General features: G+C 41.4%; 1 protein-coding gene across 3 annotated transcripts in view; it reads right to left on the bottom strand.

Moving 5' to 3' along the window:
* Positions 1 to 11,378: 11,378 nt before the first annotated feature.
* LOC117465641 (enhancer of polycomb homolog 1-like) overlaps positions 11,379 to 23,774 on the bottom strand; it is a 49,027-nt gene continuing 36,631 nt past the window's right edge. For 2 of the 3 annotated variants that reach the window (XM_034108580.2, XM_034108578.2), the window contains 4 exons: positions 17,353 to 17,474; positions 13,131 to 13,272; positions 12,613 to 13,009; positions 11,384 to 11,468 (listed from right to left, as the gene is read on the bottom strand). In XM_034108580.2, coding sequence (XP_033964471.1) covers positions 11,463 to 11,468; positions 12,613 to 13,009; positions 13,131 to 13,272; positions 17,353 to 17,474 — 667 coding nt within the window. In that variant the 3' untranslated portion in view covers positions 11,384 to 11,462. Of the gene's footprint in view, positions 11,469 to 12,612; positions 13,010 to 13,130; positions 13,273 to 17,352; positions 17,475 to 23,774 lie in introns of all 3 variants that reach the window. The other variant, XM_034108579.2, reaches the window with a different exon arrangement.

Consider the following 23,774-nt stretch of genomic DNA (forward strand, 5'->3'; position numbering starts at 1 on the left):
GGGTCACCGGGGGTGACCCGGCCTCTTATGTGTCGTCGACGACGACGACGACACATAAGAGGCCGTGTCTCATTAACATTCCCCACAGTCACTTTCAACAAAACATCTGCTTTCACCAAGTGTGAGGGAACCAAGATGGCTGATGGTGTGTGTCGTGGCTCGGTAGCTCCTGATTCAAACCACTGGCCTCGATTAAAACCTACAATATACAAGACTGTTGACGGCCTAGTTATTGTAGAGGATGAGTTACTCAACTTCCTGGCGGTTAAAATTAAAACTATGACCCAGGACGAGATAGTCCTTGTAGCCTCTAACACCTTTGAATCCGAATGGATCGAGACTTCTAAAAAGACGTTGTTTGAACTCTGTCCTGAAACCAAGCAGCGGTGTGTGACCTTTAAAGGCAACCATAAGGATGCAAACAATATCAAAAGCTGTCTAAAAGTACTAAATGAATGCGGTGAAAACATCCCCCGTTTTGTCTCCCACTACCTGGATGAGCTGCCGCCGGTTACGTTTAACAACCTGGATGTGTCCAACCTGCTGAGCAAGATGGAGCGACTGCACAGCGAGGTTTGCGCATTAAGACACGTAGTGGAAGTTCAGGCAGATATCGGTCAGAACCTGCGTGCTGTGGCTGCGACCATGGACAGCAGAGTTGCTGCCGTAGAACGCCAGTTGGAGCCGAGTCATGGTGGAGGAGCGCTCAGGGTGATGGCCAGGATGGTGCGGTGTCGGTGAAGGATGCGAGCCCCCCCGGCTCTTCTACTGATGTACATCCCAACTGTGTTGACCCGCTCGCTGCGTCAGGGACCGTGAGTGCCTGTGTGAGCCCTGGAGGAACTGCGGTAAATTCGCAGGTATGGAGTCAAGTTGTGAAACAGGGCCGAGGTCGGAGGAATAGGGCCGAGGGCCAGTCTGCCTTATCTAAACAGCTTGTTGGGAAACCTGAACGGAGGATGCCTAAGTCTATTGTTGGCACTGCTGCACAAGGGAATATAAAAGTGATCCGTACGAAGTTGGTGAGTGTTTTTGCTACCAAATTCTCGCCAGACCTTGACGCTGAGACACTGTCCGAATATCTAACTGAACAACTCGGCCGTGATGTTAACTGTCACCGTATTGACACTGCGAGCAGCAGATATAGCTCGTTTAAAGTGTGTGCGGAGTGCAATGAAGTTGCGGAGATGTTTAACCCAGAACTCTGGCCTGAAGGCTCAGTTGTGAGGCGATACTATGAACCACGTAAAGCGGAGGTGATAGGGGCTAGCAGAGCTAGACCTTTTGCTGGTGCGAGGGTACTGAATGGGGCTACGGCTGAGCTGCTTAGCTAAACGTTATGCGGGTTGGATCATTTAACTGTCGCGGGCTGCGCCTGGGCAACAGCGCTGCTGATAGGATCCGACGTGTAGTGGTGGACAACTTGCTACAAAAATGTGACATTTTATGCTTGCAAGAAACTTTCTTACCTAAGCAGGACTTGGGAAAGTTGAACTCTCTTAATGACAATTTTCACGGGGCTGGTGAGTCCACTACGGACCTATCTCTGGGAATAGTGAGAGGAAGGATAGCAGGGGGCGTGGCTATCCTGTGGCACAAAAAGCTGGACGCTGTCATTAATGTCATCAGGCTTGAAGTTGACTGGTGTATTGCTGTACAGATCAAAATGAATAACAAGGAGTTTAGCATTCTCAATGTATATACACCATATGAGTCACAGCATAATGAAGATGAATACCTGAACAGACTTGCTTTTATACATTCTTTTATTGTTGATAATCATTCCTCCAGTGTTTATGTAGTGGGTGATATGAATGCTGACATATCAGACAAAAGGTCCTTGTTTGCTAAGCATATGCTACAGTTTTGTAATGATAACAATCTTATATTATCAAGCCAAATAGTTCTGCCTACAGATAGCTATTCATATATAAGCGAGGCCTGGCATACAACTTCATGGCTTGACCATTGCATAAGCACTGCTAATGCCCATGACATTGTAAGATCAATTGAGATTGTGTATGAGGCATCAATGTCAGATCACATTCCTTTTATAATGTCACTAGATTGTGATAGTCTCCCTGAGATGTTTCAGGAGGCTAAACATGCCTGTACCACTAAAGTGGACTGGTCCAAGCTCACAAATGAGGATAGGCTATTGTACTATGGGAGAACTGATGTCCTATTAAGTGATGTATATCTACCCAAAGTGGCAACTCTGTGTGTTGATGTGGGTTGTAATGAAAGCTCTCACCGTGAAGACCTCTGTAACATGTATGATTGTATTGTGGGAGCTGTATGGGAGGCCAGTATACCGTGCTGTACCTACTCTAGGAAGAGACACAACGTCAAGCCAGGGTGGAATACACATGTGGCTGATCAATACGCTGAAGCCAAGAATGCTTTTGGGGCCTGGGTCCAGGCAGGAAGGCCCAGAGAGGGGCCTGTCCTGGATCTCAAAAAGCGTACACATGCTAGATATAAATATGCAGTTCGTTATGTCAACAAACACACAGAAACATTGAGAGCGGACTCGATGGCTGAAAAGCTCCTTCATAATGATGTGACTGGCTTCTGGAAGGAGGTGAGAGCTCTGAACAGGGCCAGTACGTCATTACCGTGTACCATAGAGGGAGTATCTGGAGCCGATAACATAGCCAAGTTGTGGAGGCAACATTACTCTACTATACTTAATTGTGTTAAAAGTGACCCCTACAAAGTTGGTAGTGTTGTGAAAAGTGACACAGTGGGAATCACAGCTAAAGAGGTTTATCGAGCAATTGAACAGCTAGCTGATAACAAAGCATGCGGCTCTGACCGAATCACTGCAGAGCACCTTAAACTGGCAAGCCCGAAGGTTGCAGTTCTTCTTGCCATTTGTTTTACCGGCCTCATGACTCATGGTATGTTGCCAGACTCCATGTTGACGGTTACCTTGGTCCCTGTCATTAAGGACAAAGCGGGCAAGGTAGGGAGCTTGGATAACTATAGACCAATTGCTCTGGCCAGTGTGTTATCCAAAGTCCTGGAAAGAATTTTGTTGGATAGACTATGTTCTTATTTATGTACCTCAGATAACCAGTTTGGCTTCAAGGCTAAGCATGGTACTGAGCTATGCATCTATGCTTTGAAGGAAATGGTAGAAACATATAGAAGACAGAATTCCACTGTTCTGATTGGTTTCATTGATGCCTCTAAGGCTTTTGACCGAGTTAACCATCATAAACTGTTTTTAAAATTGAGACAAAGAGGTGTGCCTACCTAACAGTATAATTAGGATCCTGGCTTATTGGTATGCCAACCAGAGCATGCGGATCAAATGGGGGAATGCAGTCTCGGCGCCATTTGGTGTTGGTAATGGAGTCCGCCAGGGGGGGCTCCTCTCACCGAGCCTTTTTAATATCTATATGAATGATCTATCAGATGATTTAAGTGTCTGTAAAACAGGGTGTGTGATTGGTAATGTGATTGTAAACCATCTTATGTATGCCGATGATCTGGCAATTGTTTCTCCTAGCAGTGCTGGTTTTCAACAGTTGCTAAATGTTTGTTCTGATTACGGAGTCAAATTTGACGTTAAATACAATGCTAAGAAGAGCGCTGTAATGATCTGTAGAGCAAAAGGGGATAAGAACCTTTGTTTTCCAACATTCTATCTGTCAGGACAGGTGCTGTCTGTTTGCTGTAACACTAAGTATCTGGGACACATCATCACAGATGAAATGGCTGATGATGATGACATGTATAGACAGCGGCGTGTCTTATATATACAAGCCAACATGTTGGCTAGAAAATTCTCTTGGTGTTCAGATGAGGTTAAGGTGAACCTCTTTAGAGCGTATTGCACTCCTCTCTATACTGCCCCCTTGTGGGTCAAGTATAAGAAGGCGAGCCTCCGGAAGCTCCAGGTTGCATATAATGACTGTTTGCATATACTGCTTAGAAAACCAAGGTGGTGCAGTGCAAGTGAAATGTTCTGTAATGCACGAGTCAACACGTTCCATGCTCTTTTGAGAGGTCTGATGTACAAATTCATCTGTCGATTGAATGTTTCTCATAACTCTGTCATTATGCTGCTTTCAAATCCGTGTCTCAGTGCTGTACGATACCAGTCACCTCTGTGGAAACATTGGTATGGCTGCCTTTTTTTAGTTTGTATTTGAGTGTTGTATGTTTTGTAATAATGGACCAAGAGTCTCTTTAAATAAAGATGATGATGATGATGATGATGATGATGATGATGTCTCCGTTACCGTGTCAGAATATTAAATGCGTCATCAAAGTGACTGCTCGTTCCTGGCACAGAGAAAAATTAAGCCAGAGTCTGAGAGGTAATATTTACATTCTGTCTCCAAGTTTGATACCAGAAACAATCGGATTGTATCGTGAAGGCATTGTGGACCTTCGTTTCTCCCTCTGATTGAATCCAAGTTTCCTAAATCCTCGCTCTGTTTGAACACACCCCAGTTAATCAAGCATGTGTTCCTCAGAGCAACCGAGAAACACTTTTTCTGCAGCCAGCACAGTGATGGAAAAGTCAATTAGAAGCAGCAAACTCGACATCTTGGAAAACAATATTCTTTTAGGAAAGATTGATTTTTAAATTTAACAAATGCACTTGCAAATCAGGAACAGAAGCCCAAAACCTACAGACACTGCAGTATTAACAATGGAATTGAATGACAGAAATAAAGAAGATATATGAATATACATCATTCAGCATGTATACAAAGCACAGGTATATAAATAAATAGGACAGAGGGGAAACAAAGAGTGACTGCTGGAGATGGAACACTTTCAAAAAGAAGGAGGTCATGGCAGAGATGTAGAATTGGTCCAAAGCATGCATTCATATCACAAAGAAAGATGACAACAGTACTGGGAGTGTTTTGCATTCTTCACATTCTCGTAGCATTGGTATCATTCAAATCTTATCAATTCCATAACAAATGAATAGAACACTTTTAAAGGGGCCCTTTTATTCTCATGTCAAGGTTTTACAATTGTATTTTGTGTCTCTACTGGGACATGTCTCCATGCTTTAATGTTCAAAAAGCTCTTTATTGTTCTCATACTGCAGCACCTCTTTTCACCCTCTGTCTGAAACCAGAGCCCAGTCTGCTCTGTTTGGTCAACCGCTTAGAGATGTTTAGCCTATCATGTACAATGTGGTAGAACACTAGCCAATAGAAGGGAGAGTGTTACAAAGTGACGCCACTTGAGTCTGTGGGAGGGAACTTTGGGATTTTAGCCTTTGCAGACTTTTTACATGCACACAAACCTATATCACACACTAAAGGAAATAAACAAACCCCCAAAACACACTAGGGCCAATTTAAACAAGGCACCGTGTTCTTTGCAATGTTTTTAAGTCAAAAGTCATTCAAGAAAATGCCCTCATCTGAGATGGTACCGTGGCACCCTGAGGAACCAAGTTTTTGCAAAACACATCCATTGCAAATATTAGCGGAAGAAGAACAAGCTTATTTCCCTTAATATGGAATTATTTCTTTGAGTCAAATCCAGATAAATAAGGAACACAAAGTCCCAACATATTGGCCTGTGCACTCATTTTTGCACAAAGTTAGCAGGTAAGGCATTTGTACAGTACACATTCTTCGCTGTAGGCTGCACATCCTTAACATAAGTAAAGAGAACATTTACAGACATTCAAAAATGTTCACTGTTTCTAAAATGAGGTATGTTTGCCTGCAGGAGCTGCAGAGACAAACGCAGCCATACCTGTTAGAGAGCCAGAGGGCGACAACATGACGATAAAACCATCATCTGACACTGCAGCTGATTGTAGCAAAAAGTGCTCAGACAAAGCCTCTGCATGCACCAGACACTGAAGCAAGCAGCTGCTATACACACTTCAGAAGAGGAGATACTATAAGCGAGCCTGAGCATGCTCTGGTTTCATGTGTTGCTTTAGAAGAGTGTGCCAGAGGTTAGCCAACCAATATTATCATTAGATGTTTCACAATCACAGCAGTGCAGCACGACCAACAGAATCACTGATTTAAAGTAAAAAACTGAAACATCTTACCTTTACCTCTGCTAGTTCTCACCCCGTGTACTTTTCTTCCATTGTTTGCCTCTGTAGTCCAATCAAGCGTTTCATGTTGGTCTTTGTGAAGTGCCTATAGGCTGTGATTGCTGAGTAAATTCAGTGTCAATGTGATAAGGAAGTTGTCACAATAGGGAAATAAAGTAGAGAGCAATGTTAACAGTTTTTCTAGCCGTGTGATATTAAATAATAACTGTAAAACAGTGAGAGAGAAAAGTTTGGTACACAAAGGCTTTCTGCTGAGGCCATCTTGGTTTTGGACAGTCGCCATCTTGCATTTTTTGGAACAAGAAGTGACACTCGAGGGTGGAGCTAAGAACTGAACATTTTGAGGCAACCGAACATTTTCAAATGACCTTTCATGAACTGAAAACACTCTATGAAAGGGTAACAATTGTAATTTGCTTTAAAATTAGAAAATGATTACACTTATTAGCAAAATAATTACGGTGGTGTTACTATTGTGGCTTTCACACCAGCGCTTTTCAGTTTCTAGCTCCGAGCGGGAGCTTTTCTGGTTCAGCTCTGGTTTCCCTTTTCAGCTCCCGCTCCCAGAGCTGCCCCTGCTGAGTCATGGCGTCACCGTTTACATCGCTGATTTGCTCCCCAACGGAAGCCATTACGGCGCTCACAACAACAACAACAACTGCGTCGGGTCGATGATCGTGTTGCTTTTAATCACACGAAGCCAGAATAAATTGAATAACGACCTCTCCAACCTTATACTTTTCTCCAGAGTGCCGTGGTTCATTGTTTATTAATGTGTTTCTGCAGCATTTACCGACCGCTGCAGTATTGGCTGCTCTTCCACGGGAGTTTATTCTCCCGTTAGCTCCCGGTTAGCTCACACTGCAGCGGCCGCTCTAAAGTATTCACTGTCCGACTCACACAAGCAGCTGATGCATATCCCCAGTTCCCCTTAGCCTAAGTGAATGTGTGTCAGTCTGAATTAACACTGTTTGGTATCACAACGCTGTTATGAAAGTTTCTCTGGTATAAAACGGGTGATGTTGGCATAGCAACCGAAGCTAAACTGACTACTTGCATCCGATAGCTGCAATAATACAAAACAACACGTCTGCCTCTCTCCACAATGATCGATAACAGCGAACGGATGGTCAAAGTAAGGCACAAATAAACAGAATCACACGAAGCCTGGTTAGTGTTGCCTTACTTTATAAAGTGTGTTTATAAGCACTACTGCTTGTAGGCAGGCATAACAGTCGACCCATGTTCATGGGAGGTGGGTTTAGTTTCCTGCACGCCTCGACGTAAGAGAGACGTAAGCGACGTCGCCTCTTAGCTCCAAAGCTCTTGCCTCTGGACCGACAATTTTTTGGAGCTGGAAATGAAGCGGATTCTGGAGCTAAGAGCCGGCGCCGCTGCGGTGTGAACAGGAAAACCCGGCGCTTTTCAGGCATGAGGAGTGAGGAGTACCATCTTTTTTTCATAGACTTCTATAGAATCACACTTTTTTAAAATCAATATATAGCCACCCATAAAATTAAAACATTTCAGACCTGCAGATTGCCAGCAGATTTTGAAAATCTGATTGTTGTCAAGAAAGCCAATAAGCACATGTTGTTCTTATGTCCGATTTATTTGTTATACTTGTTTTGCCTTTAATTGTATGTAAAGCAAAAAGTGCCATACAAATACATTGTATTATAAATATTACTAAGGCTGAAGGAGGAGATGCATACCCCCCACCAGCAGCACCTCTACACCTTTGAGTTTCTCAGAACTGCTTTCAGAGACTTTACCTAGTTGCTGCTTCACCTCACTGTCCACAGTCTGCGTGTCATTTCCTCCGCAGAGAGAAGCATGGCCACGAGTCGACCAACTGACTCCAGTGTTTCCATGGCCTCGAAAATCTAATTCAACATGCAATCAAACCCCTGATCTAACTTTATTCAGTGCACGTCATTTTGTGATTACTTGGAAAGTGGATTCCTCTTTCACAGAATCGTGGGGTTTGTCGCCAGCAACGCCTCCGGCCTCACACCTGCTGTCTGACACCGCAGGAGACACAGAGCTCGACCAATCACAGCCCTGATCTGGACATCTGATCCAGAGGTGGCCCAACAGCTGCAGCGTGTTTCTGGCACTGCAGCTCCTTCAGATGTCTGCATTTGTCCTGAAATGCGTCATGGATGCAGAGCAAACTGTTTGTAAAAGCCAAAAGTAAACATGAAGTTTTAATAAGACACATTTTTCTTTCTCAGTGAGGCTTCAGGAGAATGAATTTGAGGAAGCATGGAAAAGTGAGAGCTATATTTCACAGACGACCCTTCTTTTGATTGAATATGCTTTTATAAACTGTCCGTCTAAAAATAGAAGACATTTTTGGATTGTACAAGCAGATATATAAATACTATGTGACTCCAAATAAGGAATTGACAAGAGTCAGTCCCCAGTGAAAAAACTTGCAATAGGAATTCTGGTATTAATGCACTAAGAAATATTCCTAAAGTACGAGACATATTGTGATTTGTGCAACTTAAGTTTTGTTCCTGGAGCCGTACACACTTGCTTAAGTTTCCTTTACAGACTAAATAACAGCTGAGAGAAACACAAATAAGTTGAGACCATTTCAGGCAGTCATTCCAGGATAAAAATGTGCAGTGAATTTAATGGAAAAACACCGAGATATAAGTTATAGCTGCAGCTATCTTCCCTAGAGGATATCAGTGATTTATTTCCTCCACAAAGCTTCTGTTAACACCCAGAAAAGCTGAGAAGAAAAACAATGTTTTCCCCTCTCTGTAGAGAAGGCAGAGTTACCCCCCCCCCCACCCAGATAGTTTGAAGGGCCAGTTGTCTGACTGCTGACTGATTTCTCCTCTCTCACATAAATGATATGCAGCTGGCAGCGCTCCAGCTCGGATATATTGGAAAACTTTGGAGTAATTTGGCTCCCGATGGGAAAGTGATATCTGCTGCAGGGAATTAGTGACTGTTTTTATTTTTTCCTGAGAAACTGATGCCAAAAAAAGTTTAAAAGGAGGGAGATGTACTGCAGGACCAGGACAGTCACAAAAGGTCAGTGAAGCCCCCCTTCTTGTCTTTAATGGGTGATGTTACAATAAACATTTATTCCCAGGGCCAAAAACCTGTTAGTCACGCTATTTATCGCCTGTGATGGAAATATAGATCTAATTTTCATCCCTTTTCCGCCACGATGCCTTATGCAACGCGTTGAAATGAATATATAATCATTTATATCAACAGGGGTATAGACAATTATTTATTATATGGAAAAAGTAGCTGATTTCTGGAACACACTTGATACAAATTTCACAGCCAAAACCTGTCTTTGTGGTTCCTATTAGAAAATCACCTCTGCTGGTTTTGGAGTTTAGAAGAAAGACTGAATAAGTCACTGATATTAAAGAGAAGGAACCACTTTCAACCCTTCGCCTTTTTGAGGTACCCCAGAAAAGCCCCACTGAAAACATACTTGTTTACTGGCAAAGCAATAGGAGTCCGTTGCATATCTTTAACTGGTTTTGATCATGTTTAAAACCTGCATATGAGCTTATTTTGTAAAGTGTATCATTAACACATTGCAAGTTGGGCTAGCTAGCCTAACCAGCTAGCAATTTCCCCCTACTTAGTCTTTATGCTAAGCTAAGCAACAGCGGGCAATAGCTTAATATTTGTAGGAAGGACGCAAGAGTGTTTTCTCATAAAAATCACAGAAATAATATATAATTCAGTATACAGTATTTCATAAAAACTTCAGCCTATTCTTATCATATTTTCTCAAATGCTGTGAGCTCTCTAAACCAATTGCATTGGGGTAATAGGAGAAATCTCAGGAATGGTAACTTTGTACCTATATTTTCAGATCCTTTCAGACAAACAAACGTATACACACTCAAACGTACATAAATGACACAGAGTCCAAACAGTTCACATTTAATGCCCTGGGCTTTATTGTCTTATTTTAGTGAGAGTTCTGTCACATTTTTTTTTGTTTTTCAGCCTCCAGGTGGGACAAGTAAACCTCAAGGATAAATCCTGCCATTGGACTGGGCATTCAGATTGTGACAAAGACGAGAAGCACTACTAAGTAATGCTGCCTTTGTGCCTAACTCTTCACAGAAGAGAGTACATTAAATTCCCCAAAGGAAGGCACCCAATACTTGTGGTTTTTGGCCTTGCAGCCGTCTGGAGATTATTTTTTCAAAGAAAATAAAGAAAAAGGGGAAGAGCGAGTGGAGAGAACTGCCGTTCTTCCCACCCCGCCCCCTCATTAGCATTTTTTGTTATTAAAAAAATGGAATGATGAAACACGTACAGCAATAACTGCCCATTCACCTCCCTTATCACCTATGCATGAACAAGTAACAAATTAACAAAAGAATGAAGTCTTTCAATTAACGGAAAGCTTACAATCAAGTTTACCACAAGAACAAAATAAAAATACAAAAATAACTGAATTTTTGTTTTACAAAAAAAATGTCTGTGATAAAACAAATATAAAAGGTTGCATGAAAATGAAGAACAACCCCTTTTAAAAAAACAAAAATACAAAAGCAGCATTAATATTTATCAAAACCATGAACGAAAACATCACAAAAAATAGTGCTTTAATCAGAAGCAGCAAAGGCTTCTGGGAAGAGACTTCATCCCTGTTTTGTTACTTGTGTTTGGGACGATGTTAATGGAAGCTCCAGGAAGAGGGGCGCCTCGTCTTCCTCCTCCTTCTTCTCCTGGACTCCGGTCCGTATGTCACCATTTATTTTCACATGATCCACAGAGAGAAGCACAGGGACCCGAAACAAACGTGGGGGGGGGGGGGGAACCTGCTTTGTGTTCACAATATACAAAAATACCCAGGAGTCCGTAGCTACCTAACATTTACTACAGCACAGGAACCAACAAAGGTACAGTGTACAAATAAAAAACAGAACAAAGCAAAATAAAGAAACTGTAAACACAGCACAATAAATAGATAAAAACAGCAGGCTCCGCACCATGCACATGATGATAAAACTCTCGTCTGTACACGCCTCTCACTGCCACAGGTTACTTGGCTTTCTTTTTTTCCCCAAGTGCAAAACATCACAAATGGACAGTTCTGTATTCAAGTAATATATACAAGGGGGATATTACAAATATGTAGTTACTGTACAGATACTCATTTTGCCATATTCATAATTTACAAGTTGATCTTTTTACTTTTAACAAAAAAAAATAAAAGGTTGAAAAAGTATGCGAGATGAGGATCATTCTGTCAGTCTGCATCAGAGTCCTGCTGTCCCTTTGCATTCCCGATGCTACGATGCACAGCACCTAAAGAGGGGACCCCCCCCGCTACTACGTCACCTCCATGGCCACTGTGTTGTCTGCTATACTGTTCAGTGCTGGCTTCTCCTCGTCGTGATTATCCCTGAGGACAGAGGAAGAGGGGCATCTCAGTCACGGTTCATTCAGAATACACATATATTCATAAGTGGGAGCCAGAATGTGCAAAATAAGAAAACATAATATATTTATTTAGTCATTATATAGTTTATAGAAACAAAAGTTAATTGAGTAAAATGCCCAATAAATATATATTTTAAAAATAGTATACAATGTGCATTACAAATATAAAATAAATATATATTTATTTAAATATAAGTTAAAGTATAAAAGTTCATAAAGTTAAAATAAAATTAAGATATGTACATTAACACAAGTTAAAGTCAGTTGTCCAATAAAAGATGAAAATAATTATGTAAAACAATTATATATATTTATTGTACTGCACTATTTAATATGTACATTGCAGTATAAACAACAGTAAAATAGTATTAATAAGATATTAGGAGAAGGTAGGTAGGCAGAGTTTAACGCTGATGTCCTTCTGTTTTCACTTGACTAACGAGGTATCTGTAACTGTCCTGTACATCAGTCAGTGATCTCTAAAGGAACATTCATTTCTTCTTTCAGACGGATTTATGTGGATTCACATTTCTCTTTGGCAGACTCTGCGTCGGCTTATTTAGACTGAACCCAGGGATCGCCTGCTGATGCAGAGGCTTAACTCACTTATCCACAAACAAACAATAAGTAATCCAACACTGCTACAACAAGAGGGACACACTTACAATAAAGTTATCTTCTGTTGCATATTTAAACACATTCGTGCTTTTTATGTATTTATATATTAATGAGTGTTTTTCTGTGGTGTCTGGAACTCTCGTCTGATCGGCCACTTAGTGCGGCAGCTTTGGTTCTGCTGAGTATTACCGCGTGTGGCCACACATCCGTTTATTCTGCATCAGTACGAAGTAATAACAAATGTATATCTTCTTTTGTCATTTATTCGAGAGTAATGTCACACTGGTGTTTGTTCACATAGATTCAAGACCTTAAGACTTTTTTTAAATGTCAGAGCTATCCGGATCTGCATGGTGGTAATGCGTAAAGGGTTTGTCAAATAATAAAAAAAATGCAGTTCAACAAATTAATATATTTTCCCGTAGTCTCCCAAGTATTTGAAAGACTATGAATGATATTTTATACCAATGATTGTGAGAAAATGCTACCTGTGTTCCCCTCACCTCGAGCCCAGCTCCATGGCCGCCGCCCCGGAGACTTTGGGCATGGTCAGGTTGGTGGAGGCTGACAGCTTTAAGGCAGAGGATGGCACGGGGCCGAGGGTCCGGGGGATGTGGCGCCCGCTCAGACAAATGTTGTTCCCGATGAGGACCTGAGTGGTGGCGGGGGTGGCGTTGGCGGCGCTGCATCCCAGAATCCCCAGCGCGGCTGCTGCGTGGGCGCCAGGGGTGGAGGTGGAGGTGAGGGAGGTGGGGACGGCCGGGGACGCCGAGTTGGAGGAGGGCTGCAGGAAGGCGGGGGCCATGGAGGGGAGGGTGCGGGGAGACTGGGTGGTCTGGTGGAGGGCGGCGGGGGGGCCGGAGAGATGCAAGCCCTTGAAAACACCTGCAGAGAGAGAAAATGATGGAAATGTAAATACAAAAATTCAAGATGAATCCACAGAGCATGCTTCTATCACATCTTTGTCCTGCGGGACATAGACCAGGTAACATTTAGGGTCTCCTACCTGCCCCCGCCATGACCCCGTTGACCCCGCCCCCCAGAACCAGCTCCTCTTTGGACTTGAAGGTGAGCAGCTGGTTGGTGGTGATGAGCGCCGACGCAGCAAACTGAGCGCTGGCCTGGTCCAACGTCTTGGACACGAGAGCCTGGAGACCGGAGAGACAACATGTGAGAGTGGGCCAACGTTTAACGCTCTGTTACAATGTATAAAAACTGCAGAGTCAGCAACTCTGCTGCCAGACAGGAAGTAAGCCAATGGTATTAACAATGCTCGTGGGAATGAGGCTGACCTTCACCTGGGAAATATTTCCATATAGAGCACTGCAGTGATGACGTATGTTTGTAGGATGCCAAAGGAGTGGGATTTGTTTTTTTGATTGGATTTTGGAATATCGCAGAAATTAACCTCTGCATATCAGGATAATCGCAACAAATTAAGAATACTTTAATGATAGTTGAATCTTAAATGAAATCACCAGAAGGAACCAGCTAATATTTGGCTATAACTACATTAGTCGCATTACTTTATGTCACCACCGCTAAGCTAAAGGTGGCTAATGATCGGCATGATGACGTTGAGTACAGGGCTCTCGACTAACTTTTTCCCCCATCCTCCCGGAACCGTCCCGAAATACAATCTAAGCCGTCCCGAAATTAATGTGGACCGTCCCGAATTTAAAATGTTAGTTTTTCTACATTATCATTAGTTAAAATCATTCAAAGTGACCTTTAACATAAATAAAACATCATACAAATCATTAGATGATAATTCATCAACCTTTTTATTTGAGTAAATCATTCAATCACATAAACGAAGGACAAATATATTTAAACAAACACACAAACGAGAAAAGTACTCTAATATTGAATCCAATCAAGTCCCATCCAATTAACAAAAAAATCCAACACTGTGTCCTGAAGACAGAACCCAGAGTAACCACTAACCAGGATGACAGTCTGTAACACAGTCAGGAGACCTTTACGAACGGCCCCGCCCCCTCGCACACAGACGGGAGAGAGAGATCTCGTCTGGATTGGAAAGCTCGAAAATACATCATAGACGCATGTTGTAGTCTTATTGCATATTAGAAACGGAGTTGTGAAACTAAAACTGCGATATAATTTTTATGTAGCAATAATACATAATACATGTATTTTTTATGACATATATTTTTTAAATGTCTCCAGTACCGAGTATCAGATAACGTCGGAGCTTAACGTTACCACTGTCTTTAATAATTCCGGCCCGGGGCTCGGTACCCATCCCTACATGGGGAGAGGCGCAGCATATTGCTAAGGACTAAATACGATGGAGAGTTCTCATCTCAGCCTTATTACCCATAGGGGATGAAGAGGAGTAAGTAAATAAAGAGGCCGGCGCTCCAGGGTCTGGTTCTGCTGTGCGTTTTTGTGATGTAACGGTAAAACATTTCAGAATTCCTCCACGGGATGCCATTGTACATCACTCAACCCGCGAAATACACACTGAGTACATAGCTAGACCCTGACAGCCAGCGGCACAGCTGTAGCTACGTACTGTGTGTGTATTTCGCGGGTTTCTAAATGTTTTGTGCGTGTGTTTATGTTGACAAGGAGGTTTAATAACTGTGTGCTGCACAAAACGTGCAGTCGGTTTCATTTTCATCGCCGTTTGTAGTAGAGTTAGCAGGGTATTTTTATTTTAACTCTCGTCCCAATTTCGTCGCAAAATTATTTGTTATCCTCCCCAACACTATTTTTTTCGGCCCCGGGACGACAGGACGTCCTTAAGCTCGAGCCTTGGTTGAGTAGTGTCATGAGGCGCGTTCACACCGCAGTACTTTTCCCACTTTAATTAATCAGAACTCTTTAGTTCTCATGAACTAATAAGTACAGATCGCGTTCACACCGGAATAAGTCCCTGGGGGTGGATTAGGCAAATGAAGCCGCTGACGTCACTTCTTCTGCTTTGGGTTTACTGGCAGGCCGCAAACCACTTCACGGCGTATACTGACGCCCAAAATCTCCGGCCGGAAGTCCCCGGAGTTAGGGACTTCCAAGTAAATCGCCAGAACGCCGACACCTCATCTCCACCGCTCCCATGTTTTATTTTGTGTTGCCATAAGTTAGTCTCTCTGCGTTTCTGCGCTGGGTTAATTCTAATAATGCTAATGCAAGGATAATAAAATGGCGGCTTCACAAACCTTTTTGTGGTTTGCAATCCGCCCAGCCAATCAGACATAGGAACCTTTTTCTCCCACGAAAGTACCTGCTCTCTATAGGCCATAAGGTGAACCCTGTTATCGTTTAATCCCGCTCCACAGAAGTGGAACTACACAATCTTTAGTTCATAAAAAAGAACGAGTCATGCTTATCCACCAAAAAAAAGTTCGTCGCTAAAATTCCTGTCAATTCTTCTAGGCACGTAATTATTGGCTGAACTAGTCCCTTCAAAGCGTAATAATATCTTGGTCAAAAGTAGTGCCACGGTCCGTCACGTGATCGTGCTACACCAATTGGGCTGCATATACCGGTATCAACAAACAGATTTGGAAAAAATGGCGACCGCACCAGAAAGTCTCAAAAAGTCAAAATTATCAACACACAAACATTGTTACATGCATATTACGTCTGTGAAGCACGAAAAGGTTGATTATTTTACAAATATCACACTGCAGGTCTTCAACAACATCAACAGACTGTACACCCTCCATGACAGTGGCATTGATTTTGAAGTTACAAATACAATATTATCATATTACAATAATAATAATATAATATATATATTATATATCTATAATAATAATCTATATATATCTATAATAATAATCTATAATAATAATATATATATATATTATATATATATATAATAATAATAATAATAATAATAATGTAATTCATCAAATTATTATATGATGAATGAGTAAATTAATGAATCAATGGTCATTGGTATAAGTACTGCATTTTATTGATCTAAATTACTTAACGTAACAAGTTAACCTTCTTCTTGGACGCAGCTATGTATGAAATCAAGTCATGTTTATTTTAAGAGTGCATTTAACGTGTACAGGGTAACAATAACAACAGACAGACAAAAAGTCTTCAGTCTAATGGAATAATCCACGAGCTCAGCCAATGAACCCAGCGATGCGAACATGGTAGTCCAGGAATGTTGTTGTAGCTGGAGTTGGCTGATAAACGCTGCTAGCCAATGTTGATTCGATGGTCAACTCTGTTCCCAGATAGTAAAACCTCTCACAAATACCGCGTATATAACGCAAATACCTCGGACTTAGTGATGTATTAAGACATATGACAAAACATGACATAAAACAAGCATACAGCACTGTTTAGAATCCATTTGGTCTGGTTTAGCGCAACCATGTAGGCGGCCATCTTTCACTTCTGTTAACAATATGCAGCTACCCAATTGGCACGATCACGTGACGAACCGTGGCACTACTTTGGACCAAGATATTATTACGCTTTGAAGGGACTAGTTCAGCCAATAATTACGTGCCTAGAAGAATTGACAGGAATTTTAGCGACACTTTTTTTTGGTGGATAAGCATGACTCGTTCTTTTTTATGAACTAAAGATTATGTAGTTCCACTTCTGTGGAGCGGGATTTCTTTTCTAGAGGACTTTTCGAGGTTCACCTTGCGGCCTACAGGCAGGGACGGAAAAGAGGGTGAAAAGGTTCTCATGAATTAATTTAGTTCCTGGGGCTTTTTGGTGTGAACGCAAATATATCGTAATTCTGGTGAACTATTGTGGGAAAAGTACTCCGGTGTGAACGCGGCTATTGAGTCACTTGATAACAAATGTTAAATGCACCAGTGAGGTGTTAACTGACATATTTTATTTTGTAAAACAACATTTCTTCAGCTTGTGTTAACGGCAGACCTTTTTTTTTTTCGGGAGAAAGATCCAATCAAAAAGCCCATAAAGCACCATGGCAGTGCTAATATGCCGACTCATTTCCTGGTTTTAGGACTGATTCCTGCACCACTCTATGCAAGCTCCTATTACCTTATTTTTGGCAATAAAAGCATGTAAGAAGTGCACAAAATGACAAACAGCTGACTAAAATAACACCTTCTTCCTCTCAGTAGTTTTACATCCATAACATTTGATATTGATCTGTTTAAAAGTTCAACTCAGGGGATGCAGAGGTGTGTTCCGGTGCTCCCAGGTGTGTGTGTGTGTGTGTGTGTGTGTGTGTGTGTGTGTGTGTCCTCACTGACCTGTGTGTTGTGTGTTGGGACTGCAGGGTTGTTGGCTTGCTGCTGTTGGCTCTGCTCCAGCTGCTGTTTCTGCATGAGGGCCAGCTGCTCCTGGTGCTGCTGGTACTGCTCCGCTGTGAACACTGAGCACAGGAGAGACAAACACACCGGTCACAACCACAACTCTGACATCTCTTAGCGAGGGGTTCATTCAGTTTACTTTGCATTTAGCAGAGATTCATCCAGAGCAGTGTGCACAGAGAGCAGATATAACAGAAAGGGTTTGGATTTGTATGAATTGTGAACGGCAAACAAAGATTTGTATGCATGCAATATGTATGACTCAATGTTCTGAGAAACTGACAGAAATGAATGTATGTGAAGGAATGCTTTCACAGAGAGAACACAACTACACAAGTGTCTGGAGATGTGGGCGTGATGCTCCAGGGTTCAAGGTAAACTAAATGATCACAAGCTTGAAAGTCCAGTTTGAGGCTTTTCAAACACACACACAGCTTATCCTCCTGAGGCCACATTGGAACGCTTTTTTCTGAATTTGCATAGTGGTTCAAGCTACAGGTTCTTCTACCTGTGGGTTAAAACCGTGTGTTGCATTACAAAACTGGTTGCGTCACAAAAAACATAACCAATTAAATAATACCATCTTTTGACAAAGAGAGTATTTTACTTAATCATAAATCTGTAAAGACAAAACACTTTAAATAAAGCTAAAAGTGCACATCTGTACAGACATTGTGCAAATATTTTAACTTAAAACAACTGTCACCGGTCTTATTGATAAAAAAAACGTATCTTGTAAAAAGTGCTGGTTTGGTAGCATAGCATTCATCTTATCATTTACAGCAATGTTCCTACAATGGCATGATCATATATTACTAGGGCTGGGAACCGAAACTCGGTTCCAGGTGAGAACCGTTAAGAAAATGCCGGGTACCCATACAAAATACACCATTTAGGTTCTGCTTAACGGTTCCTAAACGCGGTAGACCCTGTATTCCACCGGGTCCGTCTGCGCCGTGGTGACCCGGTGGAATACAAGGTAAGGGCAGACTGGCCACCTGTGTGTTCTGGAGAATCACAGAACGGCCGGCCGTCAGCGGGCCGTCGGCGGCCGGCACAGCCCTTCATTTTTTTTAAACGGCATGATGTAAGTTGCGCTGACAGGCGACAGAGGTCCACAGTTGCCCCGCAGTGAGGCTCCCCCGCCCTCCCGTAGACAGTTCACGAGCTCAGTCACTTCATAACACCAAAGATGGATCATGGTAAACGCTCTAAAGTGAGGCTCCACTACACTAAGAAAGAAAAAGACAAGGCACAGTGTAATGCCTGTTAATAGCTTGCCACAGGCATAGCTCAGTTAAAGTAAAGCACAGCTATTGTGCAATACATTTGTATTGCATGTATATTTTTTATTTGTAAAAATGTCAGTTAAAGCTTAAAAGAATAAAGATATTTTTGTTATCTAAACGTTTGACCTCTTTCTTTTACCATTTTGGAATCGAAACGGGGAATCGATAAGAACCGGAATCGATAAGCAGAATCGGAATCGATACATTTAAAACGATACCCATCCCTATTGGCGACCCACTTTACCTCACATTAACTATATACAGTATTGATTGTCCTTCCTCCTTATCTTCCAACCATCTGGAAGCTTGCATTTCCCCATAACGATGTTGTTTAACAAACGGTATAAACGGACCTTCGCGCGCTATCAAGCAGTGAGCGTGCGATGTCCTGTTTAGATGACGTCAATTCCAACGGGATGCTATAAATAAACTACACAGAATCACACTACACACCTACGCAATGATTACATTCAGGCACACTGTAGAATACAACCTCTTTGGACAATTTATATACTTATTGAAAACAAGCTACAAAATGTAATACCTTGGAAAATGCCGTTTAATACTTTTTAATAGCCTTAATTTTCGCTAAATTGATTCATCAACTTTTAATACTTTTTAAGACCCCGCGGACACCCTGACAATGCATCAGAGAGGCCTTCACAGAGAATAACACCTACTCCAACTGAGGGGGGAAAGGAAGGATACATTCCCAAATCAGTGAGTTTAATCCAGAGATGAATGAAGAAAAAAGCAACACCCACTCATACCTCCATGCTGTGGGCTTAATCCTCAACAAATAATCAATGTCTTCAACCTCATTCCACTTTAACGACTGGAATAGCCCTCCATGCAGCAATATGTACTTCTTCTACAAATACAGGCATCGATCACTAATAGGGGTGCAACAACTAATCGACTTAATCGATTAAAATCGATTACCAAATTAGTTGCCAACTAATTCAGTCGTCGATTCGTTGGTGACGTCATCACGTGTGTTTTACGCCCCGTTAAGCTCTAACTTTATTGGTCTTTGTATCGGTACTGGAGACATTTAAAAAATATATGTCATGTATTATTGCTACAAAGACATTATATCGCAGTCTTAGTGTCGCCAACTTGTTTCTAATATGCAAAAAGACAAACAAATGCGTCTATGATGTATTTTCGATCTTTCTCTCCCCCGCCTGCTTGCGAGGGGGCGGGGCAGTTTACACACGGGCAGCTGCAACATGCAGCAACACACACACGTGGGAGATGGCGGAGAGAACGCGCTCCGAGGTGGTTAAACTTTAACCGTCTCGATGTGGAGAATGCTCGTTACCAAAAGTGGAATAAGAGTTTAGCATGTAAGGGCGGTAACACGAGCTATTTGTCTAAACATTTAGCAAAAGTGCTCCACATCCAGACGGAGGAATGCACCGGGTTCGACTGTCTTTCTAGTAGCTCTGTAGCCCCGTCCACGAGTAACGTTTTCACGTCAGGTGTTATGTATGCTAGCAGCAACACACGGAGCTAACTACATTATACAAACATAATGATTAGAGGTAACAGAGTTATTTGCGGACTTTTGGTGACAGAGCCTTCAGTGTGGCATCCCCCACCCTCTGGAACTCTCTCCCCCCCGAAATCCGCAGCGCCCCAAACCCTGGACATTTTCAAAAAAGCCCTCAAAACGCACCTTTTTACCAAGGCTTTCCCTACTGTATAGTTAGTTTAATAGGTTTATTTGTCCGCTACTTCCCCCCCCACCCCCTTAACCTGTCTGCCTTTTTTCCCCTACTCCCCCCCCCCCCTACCCGACTTGTAAAGCGACCTTGGGTTTCCTGAAAGGCGCTATAAAAATATTATATATTATTATTATTTAGTTTGTTAAAGTTTCAGCTATTCTGTTTACAGTTCTGTCATCAGATTATTTAATACGATTTGTTAAAACACTGTTGTTTCTTTTGATGTGAAATATTATTTATTTAAAATTTGAATAAAAAGCAATGTTAGTTTTGTTCACAATTTAAGTTATTTCAATAATATATGTATTTTGGAATCAAGTATTCATCTTTATTGTCTTCATTGTTAGTTTCCACATGCCTAAAACAACCTCAAGCTAAATCTAAAAGTTGATGGCTAAATAAGAGCGTTTGAGAAATTGTGCAAGGCATACAGTAATAGTCCGAATAGTCGATTAATCGTTTCATTAATCGATAGATTAATCGATTATCAAATTAGTCGTTTGTTGCAGCCCTAATCACTAACATGAAAAACTCAAATAAGGTCTCTTCTTTTCCCTGGAGACCTTTTGCAGACCGCCACGTATAACTAGTTTGAAGATGTTTTGTCAATAAATACAAACATGTATCAGATACACAATACTCATCAAGCAGTGACCACTTCATCAAAATGGAATATTTAAAGACACAATTGCGATTAAAGTTGGCTTGAGTGCCAAGACACTGTTCATTTTTACTCACTGTGTCTTATGGTTAAACCTGTTTAAGCGTGTACACCGGACTGGCAAATCTGGATCGATCCAACTTTACCAACTACGCTGAAATCAAGGCTTATAGATGGTGTTTCACATATTCACCCAGTGCCCTTTTCTGCAGCCACCAGCCCAGACTCAGGCCAACACCTCATGGATCTATTCATTAAATAACTTTTCTAATCGACTCCACCATGACATGGGAGCAGGAACTAATGTATTGTGATATGGAGCGGGGGGTGAAAGAGAAACCTTGTGTGATTCAACAGCAGAGCAATCTACCTTAGACAAAGTGAAAAGCGGCAAGCATTCAGAGTTATGCTATTAGCTTATATAAATGGTGATAACAGAATGATGACACAGCACACAGCACAAGATTACATGTCATTGCAAAAAGTAAGATCACATTGAAGAACAAGCTGAAAGATAACCTGGCAGCAGGTTTAAACTAGAAAAACTTCAAGCATAAATAAATGAAAAATAAGTAACACTAAATTGTAGGGGTGTAACGGCTCAAACATTTCGGTACGTTTTCGGTACAGAAAAAATTATCACAAAACATAAAATATATATATTTTTTATTATTAAACTGTGAATAATGTATTCACTCAAATAAATACAAAATATAATAAAATAAACATTAAGGTGCAGCATTTCGATGAACTGAAATAATCTGTATTTGAACTGTACTAGTACCTAAGCAGCCAGTTTGACATTAGGACTTGCTTGTCATTGTATCTTCATGTTTTTTTAAAGGAAAATGAACTTGTCCACATTGCTTGCCGAAAGGGCAGATCTGCTGGCACTAACAATGTCTCCTGCTGTGGAGAACACCCTCTCGCTAGGGGCAGAGGTAGCAGATACAGCCAGGTAGCGCTTTGCTAACATGGCAACATAAGGATATTTGCCGTTTGTAATAGCTTTGGCTCGGTCTGAACTTTTTGCGAGTGGTGGAGGCTTAAATGCTAGCGGGAGTTGGGTTTGCACTTCAGCCTTTTTTATTTTGGTACCGGTGATATTCACGTTCGGGTGATGCCTTTTCAAATGAGTGTGCAAGTTTGATGTATTGCCAGCCGCGTAACCGATTTTAGTTGAACAATGCCGACAAACAGCTTTGGTTTGGTCCACCTGTCTTTGTCCATCATCCTTGTACGTAACTGAAAAACCAAAATGTTCCCAAACCGGAGACGTCAATGATGCTGGAGGATTTTCGAGCTCAACTTTATCTGCGATCGCCATTTCCTCAAATTACTGACTAAATTTGAACGCATCCCTGTGACCAGCTTTCATAGTATGCCTCTCGTCCAATGAAAAGACTTGCTCGCTCTATGACGCGTTGAACCCAATGTGAGCAAATTACTCTGAATGCTGCGACGCAGCACCTGAGATTACTTCCAAAAAGTTGTTCACGTTCTCAATTTTTTACATTTAACGTTATATTCGTTCGGTACACTTCGGTACCGAAACCAAAAGGTACGACACGTGTACCGTTACACCCCTACTAAATTGCCTTAAGTGTGTCGTACCACGCACACTAGAAGAAAGAGGTTCAAACAGATGGATGACCTTTGATAACAGCAGTTGTTAAAATAACTAGAGAGTAGATGCACTGAAAGATGCTCAGGCTGAATATCAACTACTTTAATAACAGCGCACAAAGAACTTTGTAAAATGTGTAAGCTTATCAAAACAACATTAAATGGGCTCATTGTGATGCCAAGACACCTTTACTTTCAACGTTATGAAAGACCTAAATACTTACAATACTAAGGCTGTATTTGACTTTAGTTTCTGATGTTAAAATGAATAATTCAGGGTTCTTACACCTTTTCCAAAGTCAAATTTAAGCACTTTTCAAGCATTTTCAAGCAGCTTACAGCTGTTGTAAATTACATATTTATATACACACACTCAAATGATTATTTCCCTACCTCACATTAAATCAGATGTTCTTTATGCTATAAACAACCAAATGTGTGTTTCGTGATAGCATTCTACACGAGGATGAAAAATTAAAGAAAAGAAAACTAAGTTTAATATTTCAAAATTAGTGACTAGGGATGCACGATATTGGTTTTTTGAAACCGATACTGATAACTTCCTGCTTCTCAAGACCGATACCGATAACCGATAATAATATAATTAGGTTTTTCCGTCGATTAAAATATTTAATCGCGATTAATCGCATGATTGTCCATAGTTAATCGCGATTAATCGCACATTTTTCATCTGTTCTAAATGTACCTCAGAGGAATATTTTTCAAGTTTGTAATACTCTTATCAACATATGACTGGACAAATATGCTTTATGCAAATGTTTATTATCATTTGAACAATGAGAAATATTCTCATGAATATTAAACACAACAACCTCTGAACATTACAAATATTCGCCTCAATTCAACCTGGAACTTCTCTCATTCAATAATACAATACAAAGTGTGTGTGTGTGTGTGTGTGTGTGATGGATCGTTGGAGCTATGTGAAACTCAAGGCATATGCTCGAACGGGAGCTGCCTGGACGCTGCAATCATGTTGCCCACTATCCGTGCTGATTGTGCTGACTAGACTAGTAGTGAGCAAATGACATGAGC

Source organism: Pseudochaenichthys georgianus, chromosome 20 (assembly GCF_902827115.2).
Source record: "Pseudochaenichthys georgianus chromosome 20, fPseGeo1.2, whole genome shotgun sequence".
NCBI lineage: Eukaryota > Metazoa > Chordata > Actinopteri > Perciformes > Channichthyidae > Pseudochaenichthys > Pseudochaenichthys georgianus.